The sequence below is a fragment of the Leucoraja erinacea genome, chromosome 2, assembly GCF_028641065.1.
Source record: "Leucoraja erinacea ecotype New England chromosome 2, Leri_hhj_1, whole genome shotgun sequence".
NCBI classification, from domain to species: Eukaryota; Metazoa; Chordata; class Chondrichthyes; order Rajiformes; family Rajidae; genus Leucoraja; species Leucoraja erinaceus.
In genome coordinates, this window is record NC_073378.1 from 75,692,317 (window position 1) to 75,706,084 (window position 13,768).

A 13,768-nucleotide genomic window follows, 5' to 3' on the forward strand; every position below is an offset into this window, starting at 1 on the left:
GTTGGGCCAGCTGGGCCGGGCTTGCAGACGGCGCGGGGAGAAGCCCGAATTGCTGCAGCGCTTTCGCTGGTGCCGGGGAGAGGTGGCTGGTGGCTGGGACTTGGTGAACACTCCCCTTCCTCCCGCCGGCCGGCCGAGTAAACCACAGATATTATCTTTGGAGTAAACGTTGCAAACTTCCTTCCCTTCCTCCCATTCTCACTGCAAACCCTCCCGGTAGGCGGCGCGGCTCTGGCCAGCAGCGGCCTCTGCAGCCTGTCCGCGTTTTTGTTATTTTTTTGTCTGTGTTTCTGTGTAGTTTTTGTTGTTTTATGTTGGGGTGCGTGTGTGGGGGGATGGGGGTGGGGGGGTGGGGGGGGGGGGGGGGGGGGGGGGGGGGGGGGGGGGGGAAACTTTTGAATCTCTCCCTGCACTGGAGACCCGACCTTTTCTCGTCGGGTCTCAGGTGTCGTTGAGGCCGCAACGAGGAGCGGCCTCCAACAGAAGAAGCCGGGGACTCTGGGTGCCGACTCACCGTTGCCGTCGCGGAGCTGGCCGAGACCGGAGCGGGTGGAGCGGTGGAGGAGCGCTGCCGCTGCCGCTGCTGCTGCTGCTGCTGAGTCGGAGGCTGCTACTGCGGGTCTGCGGACGGCTCGAACGACCCCGCGCGGCTCCCTGGAGGGAGACTGCTTTTCGGGGCTCCTGCAACGGCGAATTCTCCCGCCCGTGTTGCGGGGTCGAAGAGCTCCTGGAGCGGGGCCTAACACCATTGCCCCGCGCGGCTGGAACGGCCGCGGGACTTTGCGAGCACACACCGGGGGCTCCAACACCAAGACCCGGTGTGCGACCTCGCACCACCCGGCGTGGCTTAAATGGCCGCGGAACAATCGCCATCGCCAGCCGGGGGCTTTGACTTTGACTCTGACATCGGGGGGGGGGTGAGAGTGCAGTGGAGAGATAAGTTTTTTTGGCCTTCCATCACAGTTATGTAATGGATGTTTATGTTAAATGTAATTATGTTGTGTCTGGGGTCTATTTGTGTGTAATGTATGGCTGCAGAAACGGCATTTCGTTTGGACCTCCAGGGGTCCAAATGACAATTAAATTGACTCTTGACTCTTGGTGGTCCCCGGCCCGTCGGGCTGGAGTTGGCGCTTCTTCCGCGGGGAGAAGAAGTGGCAACTCCACCCTAACCCCACTCCCTGACATGCCGTGGACCGCCAGCCAACCCCCCTCCGGCACGGTCAAAAGCCGAGCACCAGCCGTAAAGCAATAAAAATGACAAAATAATCATAGCTTTTAAGAAAGAAAGAATAAATATAACCATTTCATAGTTTGACAGCAACATTTGGAAGCTGGAAAAGAACAGAAGAAATGAAGGTTCACTGCTCCACTGCTTTCCAGGACTGTTCATGCATTGTGACCTTTGATCTGGGCATGTGCAGTCGGAATACCGAACTCTCTTATTCCATTTTCCAGCACGGCCAATAAAATCACCTATCCTTTTCTCAACGGATGCTGCCCTGACCCATTATTTCCAACAGTTTGTGAGAGTCCTTTGCCAATCAAGTCACCAGTCAGATTATTGAGTATAGAAGTTGGGAGGTCATGTTGCAGTTGTATAAGATGTTGGTGAAGCTGCATTTGGAGTATTGTGTTCAGTTTTCGGCACCATGTTATAGAAAGATGTTGTCAAGTTGGAAAGGGTACAGAGAAGATTTACAAGGATGTTGCCAGGACTCGAGGGTCTTGGGTACAGAGAAGTTACCTAGGCTGGGACTCTATTCCTTGGAGCGTAGGAGGATGAGTGGTGATCATACAAAGCTGTATAAAATCATGAGAGTATTTTATACTATCCAGTTTAAATTCCATTTTGGAATATTTTGGAGGACCAAGAACCAAGGAATAGATCGGGTAGATGCATTCGGGTAGTCTTGCCCAGAGTTGGGGAATCAAGCACCAGAGGACATAGACTTAAGGTGAAGGGTGGAAAGATTTAATAAGAATCTAAGGGGTAACTTTGTCACACAAAGGGTGGTGGGTGTATGTAACAAGCTGCCAGAGGAGTTAGTTGAGGGAGGGGCTATTGCAATGTTTAAGAAAAATTAAGACAGTTATATGGACCGCACAGGTTTAGACGGATATGGGCAAAACGCAGGCAGGTGGGACTAATGCAGATGGGACATGTTGGTCGCTGTGGACAAGTTGGCTGAAGGGCTTGTTGCTATGTTGTATGACTTCCATGTGCACATTTAAACACAGGGCATTTTTAGCCTGTACGATAGAAATTCATCACTTCCTGCATCACCTGGCTGGTGAAGTTGTTACCTCATTTGACTCACTACTGTGGTGAAAGCCCCATCTGGTGAAAACTTGCTGAAATAGGATCTTGGCTGTGGCTTTGGTCAGAGGTTCAGGCTGGAAAAGCTTCTCATTTATTGAAGGCATACTATTACCAGGATTTGTTTGTTCCCCCCTCCCCAGGATGAAACAGCACAGCATAATATATCTGTAAGTCTGTCCAGTGTCCTTCCATGGGTCTGGTATGCCATAATTCACCTTTGCAGGCTTTGCATCTTTCTGGCCTTATCCTCACCCACTCTGGTAATGGGTGAGGATAAGGCCAGAAAGATCAATATAGGAAGGGGAATTAAAATAGTGAGGAACCAGGAGCACAAGCAGGTCTTGGCAGACAGAGTACATGATAGGCGAAACAGTTGCCTAGTCTATTTCGTCTCACTGACATACAGGAGGCCACATTGGGAGCACTGAATGCAGTAGACAAGGTTTAAAGAGATGCACGTGAATCTCTGTGTCATTTGGAAAGGTTGCTGGGGTCCCTGATGAAAGTGAAAGTGGTGTTGGGATTAGTATTACATCTGTGGTAGCAGAGGAAAGCACCATATCATCTGAAATGTTCCTATAGGGTGATTTCACGAAAGGTCACTGGATCATAGATCCTCACCCACGTGACCGCAAAATCCAACTGGGGTACAAACGTTACTTCCAGTACATGTTATTGATGCTGAAAACGCGGACTTTCAAACCCGTTAAAAAGCGCGAAAACGGTTAGTTTTTGAGCTGTAAATAACTGTGCCAGTCGGGGTGACCGCGAGGCACAGCTACCTTACTTTAGAGTCCAGAAGATAAAGAAAAATGAAGGTAAAGAGAAGAGAGAGCTGAAGGGAAAATAACAGCGGAAGTTGTTGGCCGTGCAGATATAAAGATAGAAAATATCGGGAATTATCGCGTTTGCTCACTGCATTTCATCAAAACATCAATAATGCCTTATTTGTATACCGGTGGGGGCGCTGCACTGGCAGCAGCCCTGTCAGCAGCGTGTTAGTCTTTTCAACTTTTTTTATTTTTTTAGTATGTCTTAAAGTTTGGTTTTAGTGTTTCTTAGTGTGTTTTGTGTGGGGGGGTAAGGGGGAAACCGTTTCGGCCGCCTCCTCCATGGAGAGGCGACTTTTTCCAGGTCGCATCCCCCGTGGCCTAACAGCGAGGATCGGCGCGGCCTTTCCCGGAGACGCGCCCGGGGCTCGGGACTCCAGCGGCGGGTGCAGCGTGGACTGTCAGCACGGAGCTGGGGCTCGCTGGAGGGGAGTACTCCGTTCCGTTGGCCCGCAGCAGACGGCAGCCTGAAGCCGCGGACTGCACAGCTCCAGCTGGCGCGGCGTCTACAGCCCGGGATCCCTCGTGGGGGACCCGGGGGGAAGAAGAAGCTTCCTCCGCCGGCCCGCGGCCAACTTCTACCGCGGGTCCGGTATGGACTTTACATCACCCCTGGAGGGGAGCTTCGACCGCCGGCCCTGCAGACTGCGGTGCTTACGGCTGCGACGTGGAGGGAACTTTAAATCTTCGGCCGCCGGCCTGCGGCCTACACCAACTAAAAGCCGCGGTCTCCGGTGGGGAGGAGCCGACTCTGGACTTACCTGGACTTGTACCTTGTCCTTTTACCATCTGGACGCCCGCAGCAACGGCTGCGGAGGGTTGAGGTCCTGACCACGGGGGGAAATGGAGGAGGACTGGCCAAATTGTGTGCCTTCCACCACAGTGATGAATGCTGTGGTGGATGTTTATGTTAAAAATTTATTGTGTTTTTGTGTGTGCCCTTTATCATTGTATCGCTGCTGACGTATCATTTCACTTGCACTTTTTGTGCAATGTGACAAATAAACGTTGTATTGTATTGTATTGTTTGATGAAATGCAGTGAGCAAACGCGATAATTCCCGATATTTTCTATCTTTATATCTGCACGGCCAACAACTTCAGCTGTTATTTTCCCTTCAGCTCTCTCTTCTCTTTACCTTCAATTTTCTTTATCTTCTGGACTCTAAAGTAGGATAGCTGTGCCTCACGGTCACCCCGACTGGCAGTTATTTACAGCTCAAAAACTAACCGTTTTCGCGGTTTTTAACGGGTTTGAAAGTCCGCGTTTTCAGCATCAATAACATGTACTGGAGGTGACGTTTGTACCCCAGTTAGATTTTGCTGTCACGTGGGTAAGGATCTATGATCCAGTGACCTTTTCGTGAAATTACCCTATCCATGTGTCCAAATGTCTTTTAAATATTATTGAACCTGCATCAACTACTTTCTCTGGCTGCTTGTTGGATATATCCATCACCCTCTGTGCAGTTTTCCTCTCATCTTGAAACCTATGTCCTTTGGTTATTGATTCCCCTATCCGGAGATAAAGACTCTGCATTCACCATATCTATTTCCCTCGTGATTTTATACACCTCGAAGATCATCCCTCTGCCTCTCGCACATATTAAACTGGCCATTAAACTATTGGATTGTTAAAAAAATCCTTGCTAGTTAACTGACAGAGTTCACATAAGACATATGTGATTTTCAAAAGAGTGCTGTTTCCAACATAATACATATTTGTTCATCTTCCTCAAAGTCCCCATTGGATGGATGCTTCACAGTTGAAAACTGAAAGCATTGGTAACCCCACATATACATTTGATGGGCTATAACACAATTACATTGTGCACCTTGTATCACTATTTTACTGTAGCTCAAATAACATTTCTCATCTCCAATGAGCTAAAACAAATGGACAAACTGATGCAGGATAAATAAAAAAAAACAGACTGCATACATTTAATTGAAACAAATGACAGAGAAAAATATTTACAATACATATTCAGCAAAACAATCAATATTATACAAAAGAAATATACATGCAAAATAGAACAAACTTAAAATGATGAATAGGCTATAAATCATTTCTAAAAATGTGAGGTTTTAGTGCCAAGACATTTTTTGAATTCTTGTTTTTTTTCTCATGCAGAATTGCTTCATGAGACACAATAGCAGTTTCATGCTTGATATAAACATACTATATCACTAAAAATACTATGTTTGGTGCTTCATTAGTTTGCAATCCACAACAACTAAGTTGTGATACTGCTCCTCATGATCAGGTAAAAGGGCCAGTTGCTAAATAAATCAAATGACTGTATAGTTTGCAGTACGAAGTACTTGTTTTTAATATTTATTACAGATACAACAGAAGTCTTCATAGAGTTGCATAAAATGTTAAAGCCACAACATTGCACATGATATGAATTAAAACATAAAATACAATGAGTGCATTTACAGTACATATTCCTCCTTAAACTGCTCTGCAATCTGAATGGCAGGTGCAACTCCCAAACCCCCCTCCAGAAATAAAAGAGCATCTACGGCTTGGCTCAGGGGGAGGGTTCCAGAATAGCAAACCAGCAATAAAAATACAGACTGAAGGCAAATTACGGTCTATATACAAGTAAGGCTTATGCATAATCAGAGCAACAGAATTTGTTTCTATCATATGCAAAAGATCCATGGTTAAAGTCGCAGCAGTAAAAACTTTGGCCATATCTGGCCAAATGCATGGAATTATAATTTAAATACATTAGTGAAGCCTTTGGAAGGTTTATGACAAGTTAAAATCATACATTTTCCAGATCACTTAATATTCACCGGCATATTTGATTAAAATCAGTAATTGGGAGGCAAAAAAAATCTTTGCTGGCTAATTTGTAATTAAAATTAAATGTTTCAAACATTTTGAGGGTTTCGTTAAAACATTATAACAATCATGATTTGTTCTTTGCATTTCCCAAGTCAAAAAATTGTTTCTAGCAATCGGAAAAAGAATACTGTCGAAATAATGAGCATCCAGCTGGTTGGCTGGGGCTTATATGGTCCTCTCCACCAGCTTTACGTTGCATTGGTGGCACTGAATCCCAAGTACTGTCTGTGCAAAGTTTCTTGGCATGCAATTCCACACAATGACACATGAGTATAGCAGCCAATTTTTTTTGTCAGTTTAATTTTGGGTCAACAGCTGACTGGCTGAAAATACCATCTCCAACTTTATTGGCAGGTGAAAGAGAATGAGCAATAAAATCTCCGTTCCAGGGTCACACCCTTGGCACGAGTCTACTTTGTAAAACGTTTTTTATGCTACCAACTGGCCGAACATCATTTTGGTGTTTGCGTCGCTCAATGAATGAAGTCAGTCTTGATGTATTTAGAGTTTCAGTATTTCTGTTGATACCTGGCTGCAGCCAAGGTTCCTGGAGGCACACTGCAGCCGAGGGGCGTTTGTTTGGATCTCCCTGCAGCAAGAAACAAACGTAATCTTTGGCAGCTTGACTAACCCCTCTGAAGTAGTCATCAGGGAAGCTGAAGTCCAATCGGCAAATGTTCAAACATGTTTCCTCTACACTCTCATCCAAAAAAGGAGACACACCGCTAAGAAGGACATAGGAAAGCACCCCAACACTCCATATATCTGATGTCAGGCAGGCAGAACTTCCTAAAATAATTTCTGGAGCAGCAAATTCAGGGTTCCCCAGCAACTGGTGGATGTAGTATGTTGCAGTTAGCTGTACGGTATCCCCAAAATCAGCAAGCTTGATGAGTGGCTTGGCCCTGCTGAGGTCCACGAGCACATTTTCTGGCTTTAAATGACGGAAATATAGAGCTGATTAGTAATAGAAAAGCTCATTATTCATCAAATAATTAATCTCATATGTACAAATATTTCAGAAAATGATTTCATTATTAACTAACAAAATATAATTTAAATCTCAAAGTATACTATGGAGCGGCATGGTGGCAGAGCAGTGCAGCCTTACAGTGTCAGAGACCTGGGTTCGACCCTGACTACTGGTGCTGCCTGTATGAAGTTGGTATGTTCTCCCCATAACCTGTGTGGGTTTTCTCCTTGTGCTCCGGTTTCCTCCCACACTCCAGATTTGTCGGCTAATTGGCTTCAGTAAAATTGTAAATTGTCCCTCATGTGTCGGATAGTGCTCGTGTATGGGATGAACGCTGGTTGGTGTGGACTCGGTGGGCCAAAGGACCTGTTTCTGCACTCAATCTCCAAACTAAACTATTAACATAGAAACATAGAAAATAGGTGCAGGAGTAGGCCATTCGGCCCTTCGAGCCTGCACCACCATTCAATATGATCATGGCTGATCATTCAACTCAGTATCCTGTACCTGCCTTCTCTCCATACCGCCTGATCCCTTTAGCCATTAAACTAAACTAAACATCACATTATTCAGAAAGTTTGAATGGTGAGCCGAGCAGCTTTATCTTGCATCATATGGAAGATCAATGCATCTCTTGACACCAACGTACAGATGTTCACTTCTAATCTTGCATTAGTTTCTTTCTGATGATGGTGTGTGCTATTTACCTCATCTTTACTTTCACGACAAAATCAAACCTAGCTCACTTGCTTGGAATAAACCATATTATATTTTCATTTATGTTAAAAACCTTGACAATTAGAATATGAAATATTGATGTTTGTTTTTGAAGGGCATTCTCCACTTCCCTGCTTCAATACACTTATTACACCATCTCGGCATTGGAGAGGACTCAGACATGTGGCATCCTCTCTCCCCAAAATACTCTTAACAGAGACTGCTCCTGCGTGATCATTAAATACCCTAAAGAGCTTGTCCCACTGCTGGGACCTAATTTGCGAGTTTAGAAGAGTTTAGGATAGTTTAAAAAAGTGCCATGGTCGTGTTGTATCCCCTATGTAGAGAACCTCCTACGAATATGTAGAAGACCACCTTTGACTATGTAGAAGACCTCCTTCGACCTCCTTTGACTATGTTGAAGACTAGCTTCAACTAGCTTCGGGAAAATTGGACACAACGAATACTGGAGAGTGAAGATGCCACCTTTGACTATACTAACACTATCTACGACTATCTTCGATCTTCGATCTTCGATTACCTTCGATTTCCTACGATTATCTACGAATAACATGCCGACCTACTTCGACCAAACCTACGAGTAACAAAAATATTGATTTTTCCATGGCGACCTATTTTAACTCGCGGACAATTTTCAGCAGGCTAAAAAAACCGCCTCGACCATACTGAGGCCTCGAGTATGCGGGGATACTCTCGAGCTTGAAGGAGAGTTACATAGACCTCCTAGAACCACGTGTCGACCATGCTGCAAGTATGAGTCAAGGGCAAACTCTTCTAAACTCGCAAATTAAGTCCCCGCAGTGGGACAGGCTCTTCTTACAAGGGTTAGAAAAATAACCCTAATCTCCTGCACTGCTATTCATTCAGTCTTCCCAAACTCATGACTTCTATGACCAGAAAAGACATGGGCAGCAGGCACAAGGGAACACAGGCAGCTATAAGTTCCCCTCCAAGTAGCATGCCACACTAATTTGGAAATTATTGTCATTGGATCTAAAATCCTGAAATTCTATTCCCAATAGCACTGTGAGAGTACATTCACTAGATGACAGTAACGGATCAAAATGGCAGCAAACCAACATCTTTGCAAGGGCAATTAGGACAGACAATAAATATTGGCCCCGATCCTGAGAAATGAATATAGAGAATACAGACGACCTAGCTGTCACTTCGTTGTTTCCCATATGGTGGAAACTGGAAGTAGAAAATGTTGCTATATATCCACAAAACCAAGTACTGGAAGTCTAAAGTGCCATACACTGTACTATACAGACATATGGATTGTAATTCAATCATATTATAAATATGCAGGCTCGAAGGGCCGAATGGCCTACTCCTGCACCTATTTTCTATATTTCTATGTAAATGAGATGTAACATTAATAACTAACAGTATGATCAGTGGCAATGCACCAATCTTTTCCTGAAATATGAATATTGCTGAGCTATATGTGTGAGTTGATGTCACCAACCTTTATATCCAGGTGAGCTGTTCTGCAGTTATGTAGATACTGTACAGCTTCAAGAGTCTCTCTGAGATATGATGCCACCTTCTCCTCAGTTAGATTCCCCCACTCTATTATATAGTTGAGAAGACAACCTTGGTCTGCTCTGAAAAAAAGTGTCAAACAGTGTTAATCTTGATCTCAGCTCCACAGTATCAACGATTGAGTATTTTGTTCAAAGTACACTCATTTAAGTTATATTTTCAGACCTTTACAGAAAACTCTTCAATGGAGAGCAAATGGACTGATGAAATTTGTCCAATTGCAGAAGAAAACACTTATCTGTAAGTGGATGGGTGACTCCTTCCATCACATTATGGCTGCCTTGGGTGGCAACAGTTTCTCCAAACAGAATAGAGATAAGAAATAATAATAATATGAAGGCACTGATGGGAGTCGCATACAGGACACCAATCGTAGCTATACTGTTCGACTGAGTATAAATCAAGAAATAAGGGGGGCTTGAATGAAAGATACTGCAAAATTCACAAGCAATTTTAATTATTAAGTAGATTGGCAAGGATCACCGTGAGATCATTTCTACGGCATATTTGGGTAATTTCTTAGTAATAAATTGAAGAACCAACCAGGGAACTAGCTACTTCAGATCTGGTGTATTGTAATGAGATTAGTTAACAAAACAACTCAATGTAAAGGATGTTAGAGAAAAGAGTGATCATAAAGGTAACATTTCAAATTTTGTGCAAGGATAAGAAACCTCTGCCTGAAATTAGAAACAAGGAATTGCAGATGGTTATTTGCAGGTTAATACAGAAAAGGACACAAAGTGCTGTAGTAACTCAGCAGGTCAGGCAGTATCTCTGAAGTACATGGATAGGAGATATTTTGAGTCGTGACCCTTCTTCAGGCTGATTGTTGGGGGGAGAGCTGGAAGAGGGGAGAGACGGGACAAAGCAATAGGGTGACACAAGCAATGGGATTTTGGATAGGATGGTTGGAACAAAGGTCAGAGATAAAAGCAGAAGGTTTAAGAGGATTGAAGAGTTGTGAATTGTGAAGCCAGAGGGAGGAAACTAGTGGAGGGGAGGGGCAAAATAGGTGGGAGCCCAGGTGGGGCAGAAAGGGAGGGGTGTGTGTGGGGGGGGGGGGGGGGGGGGGGAAAAGAGTGTTGGGGGGTTAGTTAGAGGTTACCATTTTGAGAATTGGGGTATCGCTGGAATCCATTATTTAGAAGGTAATAGCAGAACATTTAGAAAATCATAAGAAAGTCAAGTAAATTTAATGATTTTATAAATTTATGTTTGACAAATGTTTCAGTGTTCTTTGATTGGTGAACTAACATTTGACAGTCCGGATAAATGGGTCATTTTCAGATTAGCGATTAGTAATTAGCAGGATGTAATGGCAGTCAGTGCTGAGACTGCAATTATGTATTATCTGCATTAAGGATTATGTGTACTGCAATCAAATATACTGATGATAATAAAACTGGACAAGTTGGCAAGTTCTGAGTACAAAGGTAAAGTGAGTTGCAAAAAGTTTGTAGACTATAATATGGGAAAATGTAAGATTAGTTACTTTATAGGAAGAATGAAACAAATTATTACTTCAAAAAAATTAAGGCGACAAATGTGGAGGTACCAAGGAATCTGGAGATTCAAGTGCATGAAACACCAAAGCAAGCCTGCAATAAACGAAAATTAAAAAAAATAACTGCAGATGCTGGATATCTGAATTACAAAACAAAAGATATTCTTCTGACAAAGAAACTTGAAACTTAAGTTCGCAGACAGGTGCAGCATGTCATTAGGAATTAATGTAGCACTGGCATTTATTGCGGGGGGATGGAGTGTAAAAGATGCTTTGATGTAACTTTTCAAGATGCTGGTGAGACCGCACGGAGTATTGCACATAGTTTTGGTTTCCATATTGAAGGAAGTATGCCCTTGCATTGGAGTTAGTAAATTGATGCGTGATATGAAGGAATCGACATGTGATGAAAGGTTGAGCAGATTAGGCATATCTTCATGGAATATTGAAGATCGTACTGAAACATAGAAGGATCTGTAGATTGGTTATTTCCTACTAACCAATTGTAGTGCTTGTTAGTAGTTGCTCCGCCTAATATGCGATTTATATTACCAAGGGCTTGCCTACGTAATTCAGTCTGAGTAGCTGCTAGTCACTGTAATATCCTGCAGACCAATGCTGTAAGTGGACTATAATAAACATGTGTTGTATCTTGATGTGTGTATGACTCGACCCATTACAGATCTGAGTGGGATTGACCAGGTGCAAACTGAGAGGATATTTCCTCCAAAGTAGAAATAGGGATTAGTTTCAGAATAAGGGTTGCCCATTTCAAATGAAATTAAAAGACAAATGATTTTGCTCTGTGTTATGAATCTTGGGAATTCTTGATCCCACAGAGTTGAGGACAATATATTCAATAAGGAGGTTGACATACATTTTAACAGACATTCAGGACACTTCTTTGTACTGAATTTAGTAAGAGTAGGGGGAGAAATCTGGAAAAAAGGGTGGGAGTGGGAACATTGCCTGTCCATTCCCTCCACTGAGGTTGCCTGACCCACTGAATTACTCCAACATTTTGTGTTTTGCTTAAGATCCAGCATCTGTAGTTTCTTGTGTTTCCATGCTCCCACAGATGTTGGATCCTATGATTCACCAACTCCTGCAAGTCTAGCATCAATTTATGTAAGGCTATTCCAATCTAGTTGAGCTATTTGTCCTTCTGATGCATTGCATTGTTGCCAACCACATATGCTTGCGAATATTTCAGAATAAAGGTTTTCCCATTTAAGATGGAGGAGGAATCGCTACTCTCAGAGGGACATGAATCTTAGGAATTCTGTACCCCAGAGAGCTGTGGGGGAGCAGTCAGTGAATATATTTAAGGTCTAGGCAGATGGTTTTCATTTAGGTGATGGGAATAGGCAGAACTTGGAGCAAAGGTCAAGATCAACATGATCTTACAGAATAGTGAAGCATGCCCAAGGGGCCATATTTCTATGGTAATGTACGGCAGAAAAAAGTGAAATGGTAAATAACCTGCCCTCACTGTAAACCTCCAATTTTTTTTACAACACAACAGTAACACAGAAATTAAATCTTTATATTTAGTTCATCATTGTGTCTTCAAACAAAACAACATGTCCGAAAGTTGGTAGCTATTAAATTATTATTTAATATATGCAATATATAAAATTAATATATTAAATTAATATTTAATATACTTAAAAACTATATAAAAGTATTCTATCCTTGGAATCATGAAATTATCTTTTATTAAAGTAGAAAATGACATTTAAAATGAGTGTTTAGCAATGTGGTTTAAATGGCAATGAAAAATATTGTCTTGTTTGCTTTCTTTCTTTTTGGATTGCTCTTGCACTATACCATAAAGCATACTGCACCATCCACTAACTGTTACCTGGCACTAAATATCAATCACAGAGAGACACATCAACTTAAAAAGTGAAAATATATTGATGACGTTGTACCAAACGCCAGCTAAATTAATGGTTTTTTTTTTTTAACTCGTCGAAACACTCAACTGTGAACAGCAAAAGCTGCGAGAGTGGTGAATCTCTGGAATTCTCTGCCGCAGAAGGTAGTTGAGGCCAGTTCATTGGCTATATTTAAGAGGGAGTTAGATGTGGCCCTTGAAAGGGATCAGGGGGTTTGGAGAGAAGGCAGGAACAGGATACTGAGTTGGATGATCAGCCATGATCATATTGAAACATAGAAAACATAGAAATTAGGTGCAGGAGTAGGCCATTCGGCCCTTCGAGCCTGCACCGCCATTCAATATGATCATGGCTGATCATCCAACTCAGTATCCCGTACCTGCCTTCTCTCCATACCCCCTGATCCCCTTAGCCACAAGGGCCACATCTAACTCCCTCTTAAATATAGCCAATGAACTGGCCTCAACTACCCTCTGTGGCAGAGAGTTCCAGAGATTCACCACTCTCTGCGTGAAAAAAGTTCTTCTCATCTCGGTTTTAAAGGATTCCCCTTTATCCTTAAGCTGTGACCCCTTGTCCTTGAATGGCGGTGCAGGCTCGAATGGCAGTGCAAGGGTCGAATGGCCTACTCCTGCACCTATTTTCTATGTTTCTATGTGAAATTACTTGTTTTGTAAGGCATAAAGTAATGAAAAAATCCCACGCAGAAAGATTGTGTTGTGTTATGGTCATTCGTGCGGGTTTGCCAATGGCAAAACCACATCGCAGAAAACGTTATTTAAAAAGTTATAGATTTGGTGTTTAAAATCTTTGTCAATAGGGTTTGCTAACTTTTTCCATTAAGGAGCTAGATATAGTCTTACATAAAGCACAGTATTTCTGAGAAAGTAAGACAAGGAATTGCAGGCCTTGACTGAGATATATGAATCATCATCAGACACAGGTGAGGTGCTGGAAAAGCAGAAGGTGGATAATGTTGTGCTTTTAATTCAGAAGGGCTGCAAGGAAAAGCTGGGAACTATAAAACAGTGAGCTAAGCATCTATGTTAGGCAAATACTAGAGAGGATTCTAAGGGATAAGATATTTGA

The 13,768-nt window shown here is 43.0% G+C and overlaps 1 protein-coding gene across 4 annotated transcripts in view; it reads right to left on the bottom strand.

Moving 5' to 3' along the window:
- Window positions 1–5,068: 5,068 nt before the first annotated feature.
- Window positions 5,069–13,768, bottom strand: part of LOC129711306 (triple functional domain protein) — a 333,015-nt gene continuing 324,315 nt past the window's right edge. For 3 of the 4 annotated variants that reach the window (XM_055658878.1, XM_055658886.1, XM_055658868.1), the window contains 2 exons: window positions 9,195–9,333; window positions 5,069–6,946 (listed from right to left, as the gene is read on the bottom strand). In XM_055658878.1, the coding sequence (XP_055514853.1) occupies window positions 6,404–6,946; window positions 9,195–9,333 (682 nt within the window). In that variant the 3' untranslated portion in view covers window positions 5,069–6,403. Of the gene's footprint in view, window positions 6,970–9,194; window positions 9,334–13,768 lie in introns of all 4 variants that reach the window. The other variant, XM_055658894.1, reaches the window with a different exon arrangement.